The 22,451-nt window shown below is 45.8% G+C and overlaps 1 protein-coding gene across 2 annotated transcripts in view; it reads right to left on the bottom strand.

Annotated features, from left to right (window-relative positions):
* Positions 1-3,691: 3,691 nt before the first annotated feature.
* The window catches only part of WT1 (WT1 transcription factor), a 42,624-nt gene continuing 23,864 nt past the window's right edge, over positions 3,692-22,451 (bottom strand). The window contains exons 6-10 of one of the 2 annotated variants that reach the window (XM_060104131.1): positions 13,352-13,448; positions 10,782-10,932; positions 7,070-7,159; positions 6,371-6,454; positions 3,692-3,813 (exon numbers count right to left, since the gene is read on the bottom strand). In XM_060104131.1, coding sequence (XP_059960114.1) covers positions 3,692-3,813; positions 6,371-6,454; positions 7,070-7,159; positions 10,782-10,932; positions 13,352-13,448 — 544 coding nt within the window. Of the gene's footprint in view, positions 3,814-6,361; positions 6,455-7,069; positions 7,160-10,781; positions 10,933-13,351; positions 13,449-22,451 lie in introns of both variants that reach the window. The other variant, XM_060104133.1, reaches the window with a different exon arrangement.

Below are 22,451 nucleotides of genomic sequence, written 5' to 3'. Positions count from 1 at the left end.
CAGCGGGCCCCGGGCCATCTTCACGGCCGCTCTCTACGGGCTAAAAAGGTTCAGGACAGTCTCAGGAGTGTTAGGTGCAAAACTCATCAGTCACCTTATAGCAAGTATTTCTCGAGTCCAGCCGTTAGGTCTTTGTAAAGTGTCGTCCACAGACCAGCAGGGTGGGCATCGCCTGGGAGCTTGTTAGGAATGCAGTCTCAGGCCCCACCCAGAACTTCCGAATAGGAGTCTGTACTTCAACAAATTCCTCAGGGAATGTCTATCGATATTAAAGGTTGAGAAGTCCTCAAGGAAGTAAAACAGGAAGGGAGACGATCCACTCCTCTAGAAGCTCCCACATGGTTAGGAAGATATGACTTGTAGATATGAAACCATGGAGCAGAGTGCATGTCTATATCATCGAGCACGTTTTGGAAGAAAACCTGGATACAGAACACCTAGACCAAGTCCTGCCTCAGCCACTACTTTCACTGAGCCTCAGCTTCCTCATCTGTACAGTGGGAATAATACTTATCCTGTCTACCTTATAGATGGATGGTCCTAGGTGGGAAAGCATGATACCCATAAAAAATACTATTGAATGTTAAGTACTCTAAGTGCTACAGAGCTGCTGGGATGAGAGGGTCTGGGAAGATCCACTGGGGGGCTGAAGGTGGCCTTTTAAAGATATTGGACCATACACTTTACTAAAGCAAGATGGAAAAATGTACATTTTGACCTTTGCACCTCATATAGACTCTAGCCTGAGCTACAGAGAGCTCCCTCTGACCAGCTTTCATCCTGACAATCTGCTCGTGGTCAATTCCACGGGTCTCAAAACACACACTCAATGCCACTGGGTGTGTTACAAAAGGCACAAAGCAAATAGATGTGGTCTCTGTGGGGAGGCTGACAAGAGCCCTATTGCTGCAAACCTTAACCCTGGTTTGTAGTATATGGAAACGGATTTGTTTGTCATTTTGCATGAAGATGTCTGGACACCGCAAGAGGATGCAGGGGGTGAGGGGGGAGGTAAAGGAAATTAGCATGAGTTCTCAGGTAATCATTTTCCTAGATGATGCCTATTAAGCCTTTGCGATGTACTAGATGACTGCATGCTTTTTCCCCCCATTTAATCCTCACGACGACCCTATCAGACAGGTAGGGACAAAAAGTCCCCACTTCACAGATAAGGAAACTGAGGACTTAGGATCTGAATCCAGGTTGGTCTGCTTTCCAAAGCCCATGACCTTAACTGCAAGCTAACCTGCTAAAGTGTGTGAGAATCTCCGGGATCCCTAGCGCAGATGAAACAATGTGGCTGCTTTTGTTGTGAAACCTGGCTCGCTCTGACTCGCTGACGTTTGCCATGCTTGTCCTGAGCTTCTCCAGAGAAATGCCGTCTTCTGGCAGGAAAAGATAAAAACTGCTGATACAAACGAGTCACTACACTGGCTATCATTAACAGTGATGCAAGAGCCAGATGCACACCAAGAGGGGCCTCAGGACCTGACTTTTAGGCAGCCCAAGCTTTGAGCTGCCCTTCAACGCAGAAAAGTCTCTGTTGTGACCTGCTGTCTGCTCAAGATACATTTTATTTTTTTTTATTTTTATTTTTTTTTTTTGCAGTACGCGGGCCTCTCACCGCTGTGACCTCTCCCGCTGCGGAGCACAGGCTCCGGACGCGCAGGCTCCGCGGCATGTGGGATCCTCCCGGACCGGGGCATGAACCCGTGTCCCCTGCATCGTCAGGCGGGCTCTCAACCACTGCGCCACCAGGGAAGCCCTCAAGATACATTTTAAATGAAGAAATGAAGCCTGGAATGCACGCAAGCTCCCAGATAACGGAGTTGAGAGGGGCGGCACCAAATGAATCTCCTTATTTACAACTGAAAAACCATCCACCAGAACCAGAAAGAGAGTTTATAGTTTATAGATAACGTAGACCTTTGCCTTTCACACTCGGCTGCCCTGGAAAGTCTAAGCAGTTTCCAACCTGCTGAGCTAATTTATAGCAACTACCATTGTAAATTTGGTTGTACTAGGTGTTCAGTTTATACTCTCCTGATTGCAGTGTATAGCAGTGAACTTTTCAAAAAAAACCAGTTATCATGTGCATCTCTCTACTCTCTTTTGCTGACCTGGAGTAAGCAGTGATGCAAGGAGAGCCCGATGAAAATGACTCTGAAAATACAACTCCCCCCGTGCCATCCACATGGCATGATGAGAGGTGAAGGCGGTGCTCTCTGGCTGCTTCTATGACCAGTAATTGCCTCCTGAGGTTCAACTGAGAGAAATCACTGAGAGTGGTCAGGACCCGGACAGACTTAAGTGGTGACTGATGTCAGCGTCAGCATCTTACCTGTTTAAGAGAGGCTCAACTGTCCTCAAGATTTGTACACAATACAGCTGATAGAATCTTACCACTTTCCTTTTGAATAGACTTTAATTGAGAGCGAAGTGAAAAATGCAGGTTACATTTTTAGTGTTACTTAGTGTTATATGTTGGAAGATCAACACCAAAACAGTGATTCATCTAACATTTATACATTTCCTAACCTTAGTTGTCAAACAGCAAGTCATTATCAGATATATATATTTACATAATAATTTCAAGCGACAGTAAATAATAAACTCCCTCCCTTAAAAAACAAAACACACACATACACCCAACCACCTTTAAACAATGGATTTCCTCACACTAGTAAGTCTCATTTTTTTTCACATATACTTGTAGACCCAAAGTTACTTAAGTTACTAAAGAACAGTCTTATCAGTGGAGATCCCGGACCAGCCCTTATTTTCTTTTAGAGTCCCTTTAATTTTTTACAACTTGAAGCCACATAACCAGTGTGGTCTGTATACTCTTAGGGACACCCCAAATGATAAAAATGAATTCCACTTCCTTTGTGTGAGGAGACATGTACATCTCTGAAGATGCATATGATTACAACTCAAAAAAGTCAAAAAGAAACGCAAAAACAAAATCTCAGATCCTCAAGCATGGTTTCTTAAGAGCACTGTGCTAATGTTAACATGGAATTAACTGAATGATAAAAGATTCTTTTAGATATCTCTGCAGAGGTACTGGTTAGTTCTGATTCTTTTTTCAGCCGCTTGAAATGCTTGGGTTTTAAAAGTTGCCTGGTGGCGCTACATCCTGCTTTCCAGGTTCGCAGCCTGCCTAAGCTCCGGAATGTCGGACGGCACTCACCCCCAGTGCCTTGCTCTCTGATTTATTTCTTGCTGTTGCTGTTAGTAAATGGAAACCATGACAAAGTTTACATTAGCAGGCACATCCACATGCCCTGGCCTATAAATATTCTATGATGGAAAAAGGTACAATGACTCCATTCCTCGTGAAAATGAGCGTAGAGGGAGAGGGGGCAGGGGGGCGCATTACCAACAATGGCTCTTCTTACAGTGGAAAATCCAGACCAAATGGCAATGGGCTTTTAACTAACTGGACACTGACAGCCACTGCTCCAGAGCCTTACGAGTCAACTAAAAGTTGGCTAAGCAGAGACCAACTCCTCTGGGCAAACCTGGTAGGATCCGGTAGTACAGGCATCTTTCTCAGAAGCTGGATGAAGAAGATCAACCTCCGTTTCCTTCTTAGAGAGGCGAGTGAGGAGGAATTTTAAAGTCAGCTTTGAAAGTAGTTCACACACTGTCCTGCCTGAGACACAGAACGGTGCCTGGCGTGGACCCCTCAAAGCGCCAGCTGGAGTTTGCTCATGTTTCTCTGGTGCATGTTGTGATGGCGGACTAATTCGTCTGACCGGGCAAACTTTTTCTGACAACTGGACCACCGACAGCTGAAGGGCTTTTCACCTGTTGACACAATGGCCAGTCAGAGACACTTGGGGTGGAGAGATGGGGCGCAAGTTCAATCATCAAAGGCCCAAATTAAATCATCACAAGACACCCACTCCAGATTCTCTCTAGCTCTTTCCCTAAGCTAACAAATCGGGCTCATCTCGCAAGCAGCCTTGAAGTGGCAGCACCTCTGGGGCCTTAAGGATTAAAATACTGTGACAATTATAAAGTGTTATTGAGTCAGAAGACTTGGGAAATGGGAGAGAAAGAATGAGTCTAGTTAATGGAAATGTCTGGGCAATTCATATTTAATCAAGGGGGAAAAGCATTTGGTAAAACCCCTGCCATTAGACTGTTTTGTGAACTGTGTAAATGTTTCCCCTTTGCTGTTTAAGGAGGGAATTGAGCTTAATTGGGAGGCAAGGGCCTCAGGATCACCACCCTGGATATTGTTGATTGACAGCCACCCAGTAGCGGAGCTGTGACTGTAGCTTTAATATCTCTGTCTGTATAGATATTCTGGATGGGCCGGGTGTTTTTCAATAAATCACTGACATCAGTGCACATGGTATTTGCTTCTTTTACCTTAAAGGGTTACTCAGCATAATACCCATTATACAGAAGATTCTAACTGAGGCATGGTTTTGAGATTTTTAACAAGCTTGCCAAAAAATCGAGGCTTCTCCATCTAAGGAGGCCTCAGAAGATCCTTCCAAGCCTCATTTTGGATAGTGAAGATAATTAGCATTTATGAATGCCTAATACGTGCCAAGCCTTGTGCTGGGGTATTACACACACACATATATACATACATATATATTCAAATATATATATATATACATATATACACACACACACACATATATATATATATAATTTCATGTACTCCTTACAGCAGCCTGTGAGGCCAGCATTATTATCCCCACTCTACAGATGAAGCTGGACCTCTGGTGAGGGCAGACCCAGGCAAGACTTAAATCCAGGTCTGTCTGATTCCAAAGCCCACACACTTTGCTGCATCATACCTCGATGCATTGGACCTCGACATAATGGAAATACAGCCATAGCTTTATCTTAAGTAAAAACGTTGCAGGAGCCTATGCCTGTACCACCTGGGGATGTTCTCAGGATATGGCTAGTCCCACGTTACTTTCTCTGAGAACTACTGGATGGGACAAGCACTGAGAAATGTCCCAGGAGAGGTGCTGTTCCAGGGTCAGAACTGGAGGCCAGTCAAATAGAGCATTAAACAGTCTGCTGGTGACATAGGTCACTTTGTACATATACAGATATGCACCGGGTAGGGGGCAGGGTCCAAGCGATGATAACTCTTTGTCACCAAGTTATGAGCTCAGGACTAAGGCCAAGAATCGACACCAAAGGCACGTGAGTAAGGGAATGAGATGCCCGTCCCACCAACTCTGGGGCACAGGGGCCTTGACTGTCAGTACGTACAGCCTGTTGGGGCTGAGAATCCAGGACTTCACAGGGGCTCATGACCTCCCACTTCCCTCACCTCCTACTCACTGCTCCTCTGCTCTTTCTGATCTGGCTCCTGTTCCCCACCCCCACCGCCAGCCATGCTGTCAAAGAACACCTCCTGATGGGTAAATCCCAACCTCTTCTCCTGTCAGTCATCATTCTCCTCAGTCTCTCAATGGAATTCAACTCTGCTGACCTTGGGTCTCTTCTTTATTCTCTATCCTCCCTGGGCTGCAAGGTGAACCCAGGCTCTTTCCCCAACAAAGAAGGCAGTGGGTAGGTGGGCTGGGAGAAGACAGAACTGGGTTTGCTACTTACTAGCTTTGGGACTTTAGACAAAGTCATTTTATCACGTGCCTCAGCCTCCTCATCTGTAAAATGGGGATAAAACGTGCCTACCCCACTCTTCTTCCAAGGATGGTGTGAAGATAAAATGAGATAACCTAAGCATTGGCCCTCCCTCCAAAGCTAGAAAATACACAACAAAGATGGTGCTATTTTCATTATGAATCACACCAGCCTTGTGGAGAAGCAAAAACTTTCAGCAGCCAGTGAATTAATGTCCTATTCCCCTCTCTATTCTAGTACGAAGGAAATAATACCCACACTCTGATATGGGTCTGGCAGAAACCATGACTGCTCCTGCAGCATTAATTTTTAGCAGAGCAAAGATTCAGTCCTCTGAAAATAGTGTTGTGAAACGCAAACTTTCAGGAAAATAAGTGTTTGGCTTGCTAGAATTTTTGCTGTTTTTCTGTAAGGTTGATTATCCTATCAAACTGCGTTGATAAAAATGTGATGCAACAAATTGGGAACAGCAGGGACCTAGCTTATCTCTTCACTTCATTCTGGACAATCATGAAAAGAGTTCTTTTCACATCTCTTATGCTCTGCGTCCCCCACCCTCATTCCTTCTTAAACAATGTTGTTATTTAAAGATAGCCATGCACTGTTCTTTCTCTCCACTGAATCTAAACCTGCTTAGAACTTGTTTTTTCCAATCTCTCTCATCACAAGCAACTCCATTCAACAGTAGTTTAAAAAAATATTGAAAAATAAATGTGAAGAAAAGTTTACGCACTTGTTTTACCTGTATGAGTCCTGGTGTGGGTCTTCAGATGGTCAGACCGGGAGAACTTTCGCTGACAAGTTTTACACTGGAATGGTTTCACACCTAAACGGACAGAGAAGGTCTAGCCGTGGCCCTAACCATGTGGGGCAAAGCAAGGCCCACAAGGCCTACTTCCCGGCGGCCCAAGGAGCCAGGCATCTCCAGCCACGCCTGCAATATCTGCCTCGCCCTCAGATTTCCCCAGTACCCCAGGCCCAGCAGGAACCACCTGATTCTACAAAGTAATCCTTGAAGACCTGTGTTCTTGGGAACAACTACTGCTTAACCACAAATGTCCAGCTTCTCACCAAGTTCTCAGCTGTGTCTGAGACTGAAAAAGTGAATCACACACTACAAATGGGATTTTGCTCTCCACCACCCATGTTCTTTATTGACACTCAGTGTATCAACAGCAAATTGCTAGTGGGAATATCATGGCTCTGTGGTTTTCAGGGGAAATATGGGATGTTTCTTTTTCTTTCCTTTCTTCTTCTTCTTTTTTTTTTTCCCCCTTAAGGAAAGGTAAATCCCCAGAGATTAGGGGGAAAAAATTATTGGAGAAACTAAACAAACAAATGGCTGACCCTCTCACATCCATACTGAACAATAAAGAGAATCACAAAATCAACCATGACCCGAGGGAACACAGTGCCAGCAACGAGAAGGGAGCCTACAAACCTGTGTGTCTCCTTTGGTGTCTTTTGAGCTGGTCTGAACGAGAAAACCTTCGCTCACAGTCCTTGAAGTCACACTGGTATGGCTTCTCACCTTTGGGAAGACACATATTCCGTTTGAAAATGATACTGGAAATGAGGATCTCATTAGAGGCAACTTCTCTTACTGGGACTGAAGGGATCCCAAAATGCTGAAGGCACTCGGGTGGAAGGTTTCAGGGATGTACTGCCAACCACAGTGTGAGGTTAAAGGCCCACCTATACGTACACTCGTGGGCAGGAGGCGTAGAAGGGGGTTGCGTGAATAAGGATGCGTTAGAAGTGAATGGAGGGGGAGTTCCCTGGTGGCGCAGTGGTTAAGAATCCGCCTGCCAATGCAGGGGACACGGGTTCGATCCCTGGTTCCGGTGGATCCCACATGCTGCGGAGCAACTAAGCCTGGGCGCCACAACTACTGAGCTCGCGTGCCACAACTACTGAAGCCTGCGCACCTAGACCCCGTGCTCCGCAATGAGTAGCCACTGCAATGAGAAGCCCGCGCACCGCAACAAAGAGTAGCCCCCGCTTGATGCAGCTAGAGAAAGCCCGTGCACAGCAACACAAGACCCAACGCAGCCAAAAATAAATAAATTAAAAAAAAAAAAAAAGAAGTGAAGGAAATTCAGGTTCTGGAGTCTGACGCTGGGGTCACATCCAGCTCTTCCACTTAAAGTGCTGGTTGAGGTATCATTTCCTCACTGTGAAATGGAGCCAATAATCCGACAACTTCCAAGGATTTATAAGCAGATTACAACAGACCATCCACATAAGGGTCTTAGTCCAGTGCCTACCTAGCACAGAGACAGTGCTCAAAAAGTACAGAGAATATTTAAACAAATAATAAACCAAAGCAGTCTTAAGTCCTAGGCTGAGTCTGAGGCAGAATTCTGGGATGGATGTGCCTTGGAGCCAGCCCTGTGAAATAAGTGTTTTATGTTTTATGGCCTGAAGATGTGGTGTTCTCTGCTACTGACTTCCCATTCCTGAGTCAGGCATAAACAGCTGCATGGTTGTGAGGTGCTCAAGTTAAACCAGGAGCCAGAGCCTTTAGAGTTTTTGGTATCCCTTTACCCGAGAGAAGTCAGGACTGGGATTACACAACCTCCTGCCTCAGAATGGAGAAGCCCCACCCCTGTCCTCACTGGAGAAAGTTTAGCCAAATCCTGGGAACTGCGCCCCCTGAATGCACTGAGCGACCCTGGGTCATCCCACCTTCTTATGAGAATTCTGAGTCACCAGCATTCTGGGATGGAGAGCAAGCCTTCCCAGGATCAGCCGGCTTTTTCTGTTGCTGGGCAGTGCCTGGTTACCCTTCCAGCCTCATGACCCCCTCTGTTTCCCTGATTAATCTATATTCCTGCTATACAGAGCTCACCATTCCCAAAAACTGCCTTGTACTTTGCTCACACTAAACATCCTTCATCCCTATCTCCGGATTCCTAACCCATCAAAAACTCTACTGCACGTCCCTCACAAATGCCGCTTCCTCTGCGACACCTTCTTGGAAACTTCATGTTCACACAGAAAGCCCTTCCTTCCCTCATTACAGAACTTATTACAGAACGTCTAACATGGGGCCGTGTCCAGGTCTAGTTCTGCCGCAAGCTGGAAAATCCTGAGGGCAGGAGCCTTTCCTTAACTTGCTATTGATATCCAGCCCAGCAACTTAAGCTTCACCTCTTCAACCTGGGAAAAGCAACACTCTTGTTCAGTCTCATGTCTTTTCTCTGCCTTTCTGCTCCTGCTCATCCTTTACTTCCTCTGCCCAACCTTGCCAACCCTTTGATGGTTAACCCAAGCCCTTCCTCCTCCAAGAAACGAACGGCGCTCACTCGAGCAAGTCTTCTCAGCACCTCCAGATTCACACACTCTCTGTCCCTTTTCATTTGTGTACGTCTTGGCTCCAAAACAGACCACAGACTCTTTGAGAAGGCGGCCTGTGACTTGGAGTTGAAAGTCGTGAGTTTAAGTCCCGCTTCCCTATATCCTACCACTGGATAATTGTGCGTGAGGATTAAATGAAATAATGCATGCAGAGAATTTGGCACATAGAAAGTATTGAATATAAAAGTACTTAACATAATAGTCTGTACTATTATTATAAATAAATACAAAAAGATGGCACTCTTTCAAGAAAGGGACTTCAGCGTTGTTAAATACCCCACCCTCCTCGTCTTCTGCAAGGAAGCATTTCTTTTTTTTTTTTACGTGGGCCTCTCACTGTTGTGGCCTCTCCCATTGCGGAGCACAGGCTCCGGATGCGCAGGCTCAGCGGCCATGGCTCACGGGCCCAGCCGCTCCGCGGCATGTGGGATCTTCCCGGACCGGGGCATGAACCCGTGTCCCCTGCATCAGCAGGTGGACTCTCAACCACTGCGCCACCAGGGAAGCCCAAGGAAGCATTTCTTAAAGGTTCCAGCGGGTCTGGGGGTCATGACTATCTTGCCCACTGCCTTCCCTTCCCATAGACATCTAACCCTCACTGTTTTCTAAGTGCCTCTTTCCCATTAAAATTTCTACAACCACATTGCCTTCAATGTATTACATCCGTCTAGGCAGAACTTTACTTTATCATTTTCCTTATAATCTTAACAGATAGTTTTCAAATGATCCCATTTGGGGAAATATGTAAAAATATAACATGCAACTGGTTCTCTCATCTTCAGCTTCAAAGCAAGTGGTTTACTGAGTGCAACCTCAGGTCTATGCCAGAATTGCATCCTCCAGACGCAATGGCTTAGCAAAGACCAATGGTCTAAAGAGATCTGAATGCAGCTCATTTTCTTCTCCAGCTTCTCCAAAGCAAAGTCCACAGTAACAATAAAATAATGATGGTAATCATAACAATGTAGCTTCCCTTCTGCCGTGGAAAGAATGGTACCAACTCCCCAGCAGGAAAGCCTGTGCTTTGCCCGGCTTTTCTGTAGGGGAGACCTAGCCACACCCCTATCTAGTAGTGCCCACAAGGCCAAGAGCAGACATTTGTGAATGGCTGTTCACATTCAAGGCAGCCAACAACAGCACATGGCCAGTTCTCTCTTTCCCAGAGGCAGACCCCTTGATCTGTGGGAGAATCCAGTTTTCTTTAAAACATCATCAAAAATCATCATCCCTTTTTTTTAAGATTGAAAACAAAAATTAAACCTATAAGCCATTTTCCCATTCCTATCTGGTTGGTTATTACTAACCCAAGCAGTTAAGTTCTTCTTTGGACCATCTTTTCCTAAGTCTTAGGATGACCTTGCATATCAAGCTCTCAGAATCATCTGATTACCAAGCTCCCAGGCTAGCTGTAACTCCTTTAATTCAATTTGATTTTAGAAGTTAATCTAGTCTCAACAATTGTATAAGGTAGGTGAGGCAAGTGAAATCTGAAGAACAGTTAGGTAACTTGCTCAAGGTCACACCACCTGGTGGTGACGCCAGAATTCAAACACAGGTCTCTTTAATTCTGTGGAATTCTCTCTCCACCTATTCTGCTCTGCCCTTCTTTAATAAAGGATGGACCATCAGGATACAAAATGACCTGGCATCCTTCTTCCATCGCCTGGGCCAGATCTTTGAAAGCAGCACCTACTTTCCATCCCAGCAATCACCTGTGTCCTGGCAGCGCAGGAGCCGGGAGCACTGCTGCCCAAAGGCCACCAGAGCCAACGCTGGACAATGGACGCACTTACCAGTGTGCTTCCGGCTGTGCATCTGTAAGTGAGACAGCTTAAAATATCTCTTATTGCAGCCCGGGTAAGCACACATGAAGGGGCGTTTCTCACTGGTCTCAGATGCCGACCGAACAAGAGTCGGGGCTACTCCGGGCACTCGCCGCACGTCCTGAAAGCAGAGTGTAAGAGAAACGGAGGTTTTAAGGCACGTGTGAACATTCATGTTGGTCCCGAGGAAAGTGAGCGTTGAAGTATTCCCAAAGAAGGGATGGCGGATGTGAGGCCTAAGCCACTCCCCACCACACCCGAGGCGCCCGCAGCCGATGTCACTAATGGGTGACAGAGAAGTATATTCTACAATGCGGTGCTCTAACATCATCACGGCTATCAACCAGAACGGGGACTTGAAATAAAGTCTGTTTGGTACTGCTGATCTGGAGCATCTGGAAAAGAAACGCTGGTGACTGGAAGAGCTCCCGATCCATCCTGTCTCTCAGCTTCTCCTCTTGAGGCAGTGAGGTCTGGAAGTCCAAAGCTCCAGGTTCTATTCTATCCCCTCCCACTCGGGACACCCGGCCACATGACCTTGGGCCCAATCTGCAATGGGTTGGGAAGTCCTTAGTAGAGAAACACAAAGGATATTAAATGAACCCCCAACTGAGCAGACCTTCCACATATGAGTCAATGACAAGGAAGAAGGAGCTCCTGGGATATGGAGGTTCTGTCTGTGAAGGGAGCTGAAACTCCAGGAGGGCCATGGCGTAGCCAGGGCAATCCTTTACTAGAGACACTCAGAAACACTGTGTCCACCTTCCGTCCACTTCACGTGTCCGTCTCAGGGCATTCTTCTGATCTCCCTTATCTTGTGCGAGTGAGTGTGTGCATGGCCGGTCCTCCATGAAAAGGAGCTACGGGGAAACGGTGAGGCAGAAGCCCCTTAGGCTCCTGGGACCAAAGAGTCATAGACAGGAACAGTGGAAGTGCCTGAGGCATCACTGTATCCCTTGTGCTCTCACAGATGTGCAGTCAAGGCCCAAGAGCACGGCCATAGTTCGTGTTAAGACCTGGAAACACTTCTGAGCTTAACCCACTCCTGCCCTGTGCACTTCCCACACCACCCCCAAGCTCCTGTTTGCGTTCCTATTTCACACTGCCTTGCACCGTGAGATCTTTTTGAAGAAAACGTACAGTAGTCTCATATAGCTCTGCTATTGATGGGCCACACAGTGCCTCAAGGCAAAATGTGGCATAAGTTTAAATGGCGAGCCAGCTGTGTCCGACTGGTCTACTCTAGCAGAAAATGAACACCCGTCTGGTCTGGAGTCTATCAGAGGACATGACAGCAAGTCTGACAAACTGCCCTTGGTGGAGAGGAAGGCAAAAGGAGCTTTTTACACTTCCTTTAATTGATCCTGAAGGCAGCACACACGGCAATAGGACATAAATCTGAGTTGTCAATGTCAGCCGGTCCTGGTGGAAGAGTCTGATGGTACTTGTCTGATTGCCATCTGATTGCCATCATATTTCTGTAACCCTTGCCTTAATTCCCACCATTGGAAGGCCTGAGATGAGGGAGCATGCTGTTCTATCACCATGATGCTTCTGGAAACATTCATCAGAACATCTCAGAACACTTGCCCCACACATCACGTGAGGACTTGGCCCACACACAATTTGTTTCTAGTGTGCTGACTAGGCCGGTGAAAGAATCTCAGCCGTTCCTCATGTTGCAGACACTGAGTCACATGCCAGAGTCACAAACACAAACCCTTGGTAACTGTGCATGTTTCTGAGCATCCAAGAGAGGCTCCCTGAAGGTGGCCTTCCATCGAGTTTCCTGAATTCTCTGAAAACGTCAGCCTTTTTACTTTACTTTCTTTACTCTCCCTTAGAACTGCACAACACACAAAGTGAACCCTAATGTCAACTATGGACTTCAGTTAATGTTGTATCAATATTGGCTGATCATTGTAACAAATGTACCACCCATACAAGATGTTAATAGGGGAGACCAAGGGATGGGGTGAGGGGTGGATATGGGAACTCTCTGTACTTTCTGTTTCTCCTTAAACCTAAAAACTGCTCGAAAAAAAATGAATTCTATCTTTAAAAAAATGTCCAGGTATAAAACTTAGCACAATGCCTGGCATAGAGAAAGTGTCCAGCCATACATGGTGCTGTTTATTATTGTTATTTTTATTATTAGCAATGATAGACTCGAACTTTGGGCGCTTTACCTTGTGGACCAAGTCTCCTTACAAGTCAAGAGTCCAGGTCATTAATTCAAGCTCATTTACCACCGATACAAGATGTGCGCGGCCCACCCTGGAGAAGGTGAGTTAGGCAGTGAAGGAGGAAGGGAAGGGGTTCTGCAGGAAGCATCCTGGCCTGAGTCAGGGAGGCGGCCACATCCACACTGGCCTCTGGAGAGGAGGAGGCCCCCAAGCTGCCCCAGTGGAAGAGGAGGGGTCCCTGCTGTCACAGGAGCCTACAATTAGGAACAGACTTGCCAGGGCCAAATGGCCTTCAGCAAGGAAGTGAAAGACTGTTGGGAAGGAAAGAGGCATCTGGGGCCCCTGCACACTCACCTGAATACCCCTGAAGACGCCGTGGGTGTGTATCCTGTACTGGGCACCACAGAGGATGGGAGTGGTATGGTTATCACTATCGTACCCCGTGCCGTGGCTGCAAACACAAAGAAGGGAGAACAAGACTCAGGCTAGTTCACAGGCACCCTTTGGAAATGCACATCTGCAGCGGAAGGAATGTTCTTTAAAAGCTCTCGGGACAATACGGTCGGTTTCTGTCTTCCTCCACTGGGGCTGCTTTGGAAACAGGGCTCTGTGAAAGGCGGGGCTGCTCAATCCTCGGGTCACCCTCACGCAGCCCCTCACGCTCAGATTCTCGAGGGCACACCACCTGGGTCTATGCCTCTCTCAGACAAGCCGGGCAAAGTCACAGTGCAGGATTTCATCCGCAGCAAATTGTTTACCATCAAAACGGGGCTGACAGCTGTGAATATCTCAGGAATGAGCAGATGCCTCAAGTTTCACATGGAGTGCAAGGAATTTTTGTCGGCACCTCATGACTCAGTTTTTACCAGATAGCACCAACTAAGTGATGACACTTAAAAGAAGAGATGTCACACCCTCAGAAGTGGGGATTACACATCTGTGGCTCGGCTCCACTTAACCCACAGATCAGTTTTCCAGATCAACTTAACTCTTTGCAGCCAACCTGTACCCTAGGTGGACACTGGATAGGTAATCTTCCTCCTTCCTTCCTCTGACCAGTCCTCTAGTCAGAGCTCAGTTGACCTTGGACTACTATCAAGGGCTGAGGGATGGAGAAGGTTGAGAAGAACACCTTGGAAGGGGTGGATGTTCTGCTCTAAAAGTATTCTCCCCTTCGGGTACAAGCTGATCTCTGTTTTGCAGTTATTTTACTTCCAGATGAGGCAGACTGAGGGTTCCAACCCACACGGGCAGCACAGTATAATCATATCTAGACTCACCACAGGGAGCTTTTACGAAACGCCTCTGTAAAATGGTACAGTTGCTTGGACAATGTCTGGCAGTTCCTCAAAAGGTTAGACATGAAGTTATCATATGGCCCAGAAATTCCACTTCTAGGTATATTCCCAGAAGAAATGAAAATATATTTCTCCACAAAAACTTGTACACATTGTTTATTGGCAGCATTATTCACAACAGCCAAAAAGTGGAATCAACCCAAACGTCCATTGGCTGACGGTGGATAAAGAAAATATAGTATATTCCTAAAATGGAATATTATTTGACAACAAAAGGAATGAAGTATTGGTACATGACAAGGGACAAACCTTGAAAACATTACGCTAAGAGAAAAGAGTCCGTCACAAAGGACCGCCTGTTGTGTGACTCTCTTTATAAGAAACGTACAGAATAGGCAAATTTATAGAGACAGGAAGTAGATAGATGGGTGGTTGGTTGCCTAGGACTGAGGATTTTGAGGGGAAATGGAGAGTGACTGGTAAAAATGTCCTCAAATTGTGGTACTAGTCATACAACTCTGTGAATATACTAAAACCATTGAACTGTACGCTGCAAATGGGTGAATGTAGAGTATGCGAAATATATAAAGATGCTTAAAAAATTACCTTGGGGGTGGGGGAGGGATAAATTGAGAGACTGGGACTGACATATACACACTACTATATATAAAATAGATAACTAATAAGGACCTACAGTATAACACAGCGAACTCTTCCCATTTCTCTGTAATGACCTGTATGGGAAAAGAATCTAAACAAGAGTATCTATGTATATGCATAACTGATACACTTTGCTGAACAGGAGAAAGTAACGCAACGTTGTAAATCAACTATACTCTAGGGCTCCCCTTGTGGCGCAGTGGTTGGGAGTCCGCCTGCCGATGCGGGGGACGCGGGTTCGTGCCCCGGTCCGGGAAGATCCCACATGCCGCGGAGCGGCTGGGCCCGTGAGCCATGGCCGCTGAGCCTGCGCGTCCGGAGCCTGTGCTCCACAATGGGAGAGGCCACAACAGTGAGAGGCCTGCGTACCGCAAAAAAAAAACAAAAAAAAAAACAAAAAAACCAAAAAACTATACTCTAATAAAAATTAAAGTGATTGTGCCAAAAAACTAAAACAAAATAAAATTGCAAGCATTTATAAATAAACTACCTCTGGGGACTACTATGCATTTTTTTAAGCCTCTGGGTGCAATCAACTGTCTGTCAGAGCTGAGAACCCCTACCCTCTGCCTCTGTTACTCTAGACATTCCCAGGGGTCCGATGCAGGAGGCAGGCACCCCACTCCATCTGGGACTGGCTCAACTCTCACTCACCCAGGGGAGAGAACTCCTGAAGGGAAGAGCACATGCCAGGGCGACGGACATGTCCACACACCCAGCGGCCACAGCAGCTGTGGCGTTTCACATTTGGCTCTGGCTCCAAACTTTTTGGAAAGAATTGCCTGTCTCCTTTGCACAGAGCAGTGAGAGCAGTTGGGGGAGGTGGGTGGCAGTTCTGCTCCCCCTAACCTCCTACACCTCATCTCCACATCCTTTAGGTGATTTCTGACATACCTGGGGAAAATGTCCCAAAGAGCTGACCCAGGGTCAGACACACAAAAATTGGAAAGAAATGCCAAAATCAGATAGTGTCTGCCTTTCAGAACCTTAGAATGCGCTTGCCAAAAGAAAGAGGCCCTATCTACCCTCCTTACAATTACATTATATAGACAGTGGGGAAGGGAGAGCTGATGAGAACGGCGATGTGGCAGCAGAAAGAGACAAGAATGGTGCTGCCAGGGCTTCCCTGGCGGCGCAGTGGTTGAGAGTCCGCCTGCCGATGCGGGGGACACAGGTTCGTGTCCCGGTCCGGGAAGATCCCACATGCCGTGGAGCGGCTGGGCCCGTGAGCCATGGCCGCTGAGCCTGCGCGTCCGGAGCCTGTGCTCCGCAATGGGAGAGGCCACAACAGTGAGAGGCCCGTGAACCGCCAAAAAAAAAAAAAAAAAAAAAAAGAATGGTGCTGCCAGATTTTGCCTCAAAGGCTGTGAAGAGATGCTGCCTTTGCTTGGTTTAGCCTTCTGCATGGAGCCAAAATGTGACTTACATATTTTGTAGGGCTGAGGGATTTTTAGGGACCCAATGATAGAAGTCTGACTTTTTTTAAAGTTCCACCATCAAAGAGGAAGAACTTGGAATCTCCTGTCTTGGGAGCTAATCTCTGGACGTTATCTGGATTCCTGGAGCGGGGTCGGGGGGTGGGGGACACATAGGAAATAGACTTTTCTCAGGATACTTGTCCCAGGAAATGAAGTGTTGCACCACTCAAAGGGGATGTCATGATCCTCACAGCCAGATGCAACCAACAAACAAAAGAAGCAATAAGACTGTACCTGCCAAATACGCCACTAGATTCTTCTACCAGGTCCGTGAACAAGAAAACCAGCCAGGTCCCTGCTTATTGGCTCTTGTGTCTCCATAAGACAAACTCACCAGTGCAATTCCACACAGTAGAAACCCTGCAACCCCACACTCTTCCCAGCGTGGTCTGCCTAGAACGCTGAGTACAACCCGTGGGCATTCAGTATGGTAATAACTCTCTTTGGGTAAGTAAAGGAAAGCAAGTGAGGGGACTTGTAACCATAGATTGATAAAGGCAGAAAAATCATCTACTCTGACCCCCCATTCAAAGCTTCTCCAGCTCATCCTCATGAGCTGGACAACATGACTGGTGACGAGTTTTGAAGGCAGCCCACTCCACTTGGGGAGAGCTCTAATTGTTAGGAAAGGGCTTTCTAAACTGAGCAGAAATCTGCCTCCTCATTTCTGTCTTCTGGAGAACCAGAGAGTATTACAATTTTACAGCCATCTCTGTGTATCTCCTCCACTGTATGGTAAACTTGGCCTTGAAGACAGACAGACTGACTTGCTCCCCTCTGTATCCTCTCAACTTTGTGACTGAAGTAAGGTGCATAGTCCTGAAAAATTCCTGGAGATGGACTGAATCTAACTCCTCTTCCACATGACAATCCTTCAGGTACCTGAAGACAGCTCTCCAGACTACAGAGCTGTGGCTCTCACAACTATGACAATGTGAACTGGTATCTAACTTCCGTGCTTTCCAGATCACCCTCTTCTTTATCCCCTTAATTTTATGAAGCCCCGCTCAAAGTGTAGGCTTAGGATGGACCCTGGTACCCATTAAGAGTATTTAAATAAGGGACTGAGAAAGGAGGACCACAAGAGTCTTTAGAGGGACTTCCCTGGTGGCACAGTGGTTAAGAACCCGCCTGCCAATGCAGGGGACACGGGTTCTATCCCTGGTCCGGGAAGATCCCACATGTCACGGAGCAACTAAGCCCGTGTGCCACAACTACTGAGCCTGCACTCTAAAGCCCGTGGGCCACAACTACTGAAGCCCGAGTGCCCTAGAGCCCGTGCTCCACAACAAGAGAAGCCACCACAATGAGAAGCCTGCGCACAGCAACGAAGAGTAGCCCCTGCTCGCCGCAACTAAAGAAAGCCCACACGCAGCAACAAAGACCCAAAGCAGCCAAAATAAAATTTTTTTAAAAGTCTTTAGAATCAGAGAAGTAACATAAATACCTAACACTGGAGAGTATATGCCTTACCCAAAGAGATTCCATTCCGAATTTTTCAAAGTCAGCATGCTAGTCAATACAATGTGTTATGCCCACAGGCTGCCAGAGTTCAATCCCTGGGCAGAGGGTCTGGGGCTTCCCTTCTCAGCCTGGACAGAGTACTGCGAACACACCTAAGAGCACACCCTCTCTTAGCACTCAAGTCAGAGTGGTCTTCCTTAGTCAAATAAAATCTCCAACTCCCACCCTAGCACAAACCACAATTAAGGCAGGTGTTCCAACCTTGAACTTGAAGGCGTGATTTTTTTTTAACTGCAATTGAGGACTACACATATATCCTTCAAATCCCATTCTATTTCTTTTAGCAAGCTATCCTCAACTGTTGAAATCTTTTTGATTTGGCTTCCAAAGCATTTGCTTTCCATCCCATTTCATGTTATCTCAACATTTGAAAAGCACCTTTTCTGTTTTCATAAGAGGAAAAACTCTTCCTTGCTGTTGTTGGGAGCTATTATATTAACAGTTTGTACAGTTATTCTCTGGTATCCAAGGCAGTGATAAGATTCTAGAAGGTCTCGCCATAGGGCAACCTGAGGGAAGCCATCATAAAGAATCTGGTCATTTAGATGGGGTCCAGTCCAACAGAGCATAAGCAGGAGTTAATCTGAGACAGAAAAGCTCAGGAAGATGGCAGCTGCCATTGGGTCAATAGCTATTGTTAAGACCCAGCTGCTAGCTTAAATGGTGAAGTGAAACCAAGCTTTACCCCCAGAGAGATCAGACTTTAAAAGTTCCAATAAGTATGCTGTGGATGAACCAAACAGGAATGAAGGTAGGATTCCTAGAGGTCTGAAACCATTAAAGGGCAAGGAGCTATCAGCCTAGAGAAGAGATTTCTGGGGCCAATGATACACCTTTCAAATAAAGGAATTACAGAGCCCTGGATAGTTGTGGGGTAAAAACTGGTCATGACCCAGAGACAAGGGTGTTATCATTCATGAAGCTGATATCAGAAAGCAGGTTCCAGAGCAGAGCATGAATCCCACCAGACCAAGCAGTTGAGAGACCCTGTATCTCCCTTAGGGTAGAAATGCATGCAGTGACTAGGTCTACCTTCCAAGCCAGATAATGAGGGGAAAGTAAAGGAACCTTGGCACTACACACAGAAAGGCACATGAACCAAGCCTGAGTGAGGCTGGAATTTCTTAGGGAAAAAAATTGGTGCTTTATAAAATGTTTCCATGTTTTTTCTGTTCTGTTGCCTCAAAAATTTCTCTTTGACAGATAAGATACTGGACTTGGCTGAATGGCAGGGGAAATGGATTTGTTGACTCTTTGGCCAAGATAATCAGGGAGAGCACAGGGAAGTACAGTTAGGTATAATGAGGGCAGCCATGGGTCCAGCAGGTGGGGAGAAGAGCCAGTGGTAACGATGAGGAGGCTGAGTAATGCAACTGCTTCTTCCTTCGTGCCCTGGAGCACTGCACGAGAAACGACTCACCAGCTTGATAAAGATACTTAAGGCAGATCCTTTGGTTTTATGTTCAACTAGGCACAAATCGTTCATTTAAGCACTTGGCCCATCATTATCTTATCTACAAGGACATCAAAAAATAACTAAGCTAGGGCTTCCCTGGTGGCGCAGTGGTTGAGAGTCCACCTGCCGAGGCAGGGGACACGGGTTCGTGCCCCGGTCCGGGAAGATCCCACATGCCGCGGAGCGGCTGGGCCCATGAGCCATGGCCACTGACCCTGCGCGTCCAGAGGCTGTGCTCCGCAACGGGAGAGGCCACAACAGTGAGAGGCCCGTGTACCGCAAAAAAAAAGAAATCAGGACTTTTTTGTGAAATCATCTGAGTTTTAAATTCTGGCAAATTATTGAAATTTTAAAGAATCACTGTCAGGTCAAACAAAATGTATCTCTGGCCTAAGGGCCACCAATTTGCAACCTCTGCTTTAAAGGTTGAGCAGTGAAGTTTAAGCCGCAAACCGAAAATTCCACCTGGATTCTGCTGCTTCCTCCTACATGGCAACAAAGTGGAGGTGGGGATGTGCCTGATTCTTTGAGAACTGAGTATTAGAATCTTCCAAACTCTTGAAAGCTTGAAAGGATGCTGTACTTGAACAGCAGGAATGGCCAGTGTTGTTAGAGCAAAATCCATAAGTTACCATCTACAGGGGTCAGCGGTTTACCTCTGAATGTCACTGGTCTATTTGAAAGTAGGCTTAAGCACTGAGGTTACAGATAGAAAAATGCAGTTGCTGTGCAGTAAGTTGAAGTGTATCTATTTTCTACAGTTACTGTAACAAATTACCACAAATTTGGTGGCTTAATAGGACACAAATTTATGCTCTTACAACTCTGGAGACCAGAAGTCTAAAATCAGCCTCACTGCACTAAAGTCCAGGTGTTGGTGGGGCTGTTTTCTTCTGAGGGCTGAGGGGAGAATCTCTTTCATTGCCTTTTTCAGTTTCTAGAACTCACCTGCACTCCTTGGCCCCTTCTTCACATCACTACATCACTCTGACCTCTTGCTCCCTGTATCACATTTCCTACTTGTCTTCTACAGTCAAATCTCCCTCTGCCTTCCTTTTATAAAGACACTTATTATACTTAGGACCCACTCAGATATTTAGTATATCTCCCCATCTCAAGATCCTTAACTTAGTCACATTTGCAAAGTCCCTTTTTGCCATATAAGGCAACATTCACAGGTTCCAAGGATTAGGACTTGGATATCCTTGGGGGTCATTATTCAGCCTACCATACCAAAGGAACTGGATTTATTTGGTTTCTTCCAGATACATTTGCCAGAGCTAAATTAACCTGGATCCTTTATCTCCAGATTAATCTGAAAAACTAGTCTGAAAGAACATGGGTTCTGCATCTGAAGGCGTGTGTTCCAGGCCCACTTCCATCATTTATTTGCTCTGTGGTCATGGGTGAGTCATCTAAACCCTCTGTGACTGACATTCATCCTCTACAAAATGAAGCAATAACCTATTTTATACATTTGTTTGAAAACCAAAGACCTAAGCTATATGGGGAGCAAAAGTTAAATATCACTCAGTAACTTTACCCTAACAAAATGTTCAGGTCTATGGTTATATGCTTTAGGTGACTAACAACCACAGAAATTATTTCTTGTAGGCTTCTTATAAGCCTGGTGATTGAGATCTATAAAACATATATTTTTATCCTTAGCACAACACTAGAAGTCATTAAGGGTATCACTCTAGGCAAATGACTTAGCCTCCCTGGCCTCAGCTTCATGTAAAATGAGAAAAACAGTACCCCCGCCATTAGACTGTTATAAGGTCAAACGAGATTAGGGAAGTAAAGCACAATGCTTGTTACATGGTATGCCCTCAATAAATGTTACTTAATAGTATTATCCCCATTTTACAGCAAAGAATACTGAGGTTTAAGGAGAGATTGAGTTATTTGCCTAAAGTCAGATAGATGGCTAGTGGCAGAAATGGGGTTTGCATCCAGGTCAGTGTAGCTCTTCTTCCTTTGAAACCAGCTAGACAATTCTGATAGTGCAAGCCCATCCTGGGTTCACTTCTATCAGCATGACACTTGAATAATTCCCAGCTCTTTTCTCCAGGGGTGTGAATGAAATTAGCTGCATTTGAAGGTTTGAAAAATGCAGTAGGAGTGGGTAGGATAGGAGGATGGGGGCTGTAAGGAGGAGCAAGTTCAAAATATGCACTCTTAGCAAACTTCAGCTTCTGTTCAGAGGCACAATATTTATTTGGTATAAGAAAGCGCAAGGTAAACTGCAGGAAATGGCCTGCTTATGTGCAATAGAGCAGTTGAAACTGAGGACAATTTTTACAAGAAAATTTCTTTCTACCTAACTGGGAAAATAAACTAAGCAGAAGCAGTTATCAGCAGAGCATACATCTCGCCACTTCATTTCTGGCGGTGGCATGGACTGTACATTTTCCTAAACAGCTTTAAAATGCATTAAAATGTATCTTGAGAAAGTGTGCTCTTCCTAGACAGCTTTAAAATACATAAACATGTGACCTTAGAAAGTCTGTAAAAAGAGAAAAATGTCCCTCATATAACTCAAATTATGAGCCCTATTCATGCTAAAAACTTGTACATTGAGGTTCGGCCCAGAAAAAACTTAATGTTTAAAGAGTAGCGTCTTTAGAAATGATTAATTTTGATATTTCACAGGCACGAGAAGATTAATAAAAAGGAATTGAGGTTTTACACATGAGGAAAACCAGAGCTGCCCTGAAATCCCTTATCAACAGAAGAGGTTTTTTTTTTTTTTTTTTAAAAAAAAAAGCCTTTTGAGGGCAACTAGCATTTGATAAGAATATTCAAAAAGGGGAAACCACCACCTGTGATTTCTCTCTCCCACCTCTAACCCTTGGCCAGGTGGGCATCCCCCCATCTTCACCTCTGTCTTCTCACCTCTGCAGAATTAATCAGATTTAAACGGAAGCACATGGGAAAACTTCATACTCTTGTGTATCCAGAAAATGGAATTTACCCATCAACCCTTCTTCTCTCTCCACCTTTGCCACTCAGGCTTATATATGAGATGCTTAGGT

The sequence above is a fragment of the Mesoplodon densirostris genome, chromosome 7 (assembly GCF_025265405.1).
Source record: "Mesoplodon densirostris isolate mMesDen1 chromosome 7, mMesDen1 primary haplotype, whole genome shotgun sequence".
NCBI classification, from domain to species: Eukaryota; Metazoa; Chordata; class Mammalia; order Artiodactyla; family Ziphiidae; genus Mesoplodon; species Mesoplodon densirostris.
The sequence above is the reverse complement of the archived record's forward strand: the minus strand, read 5'-3'. Positions and strand labels throughout refer to the sequence as shown.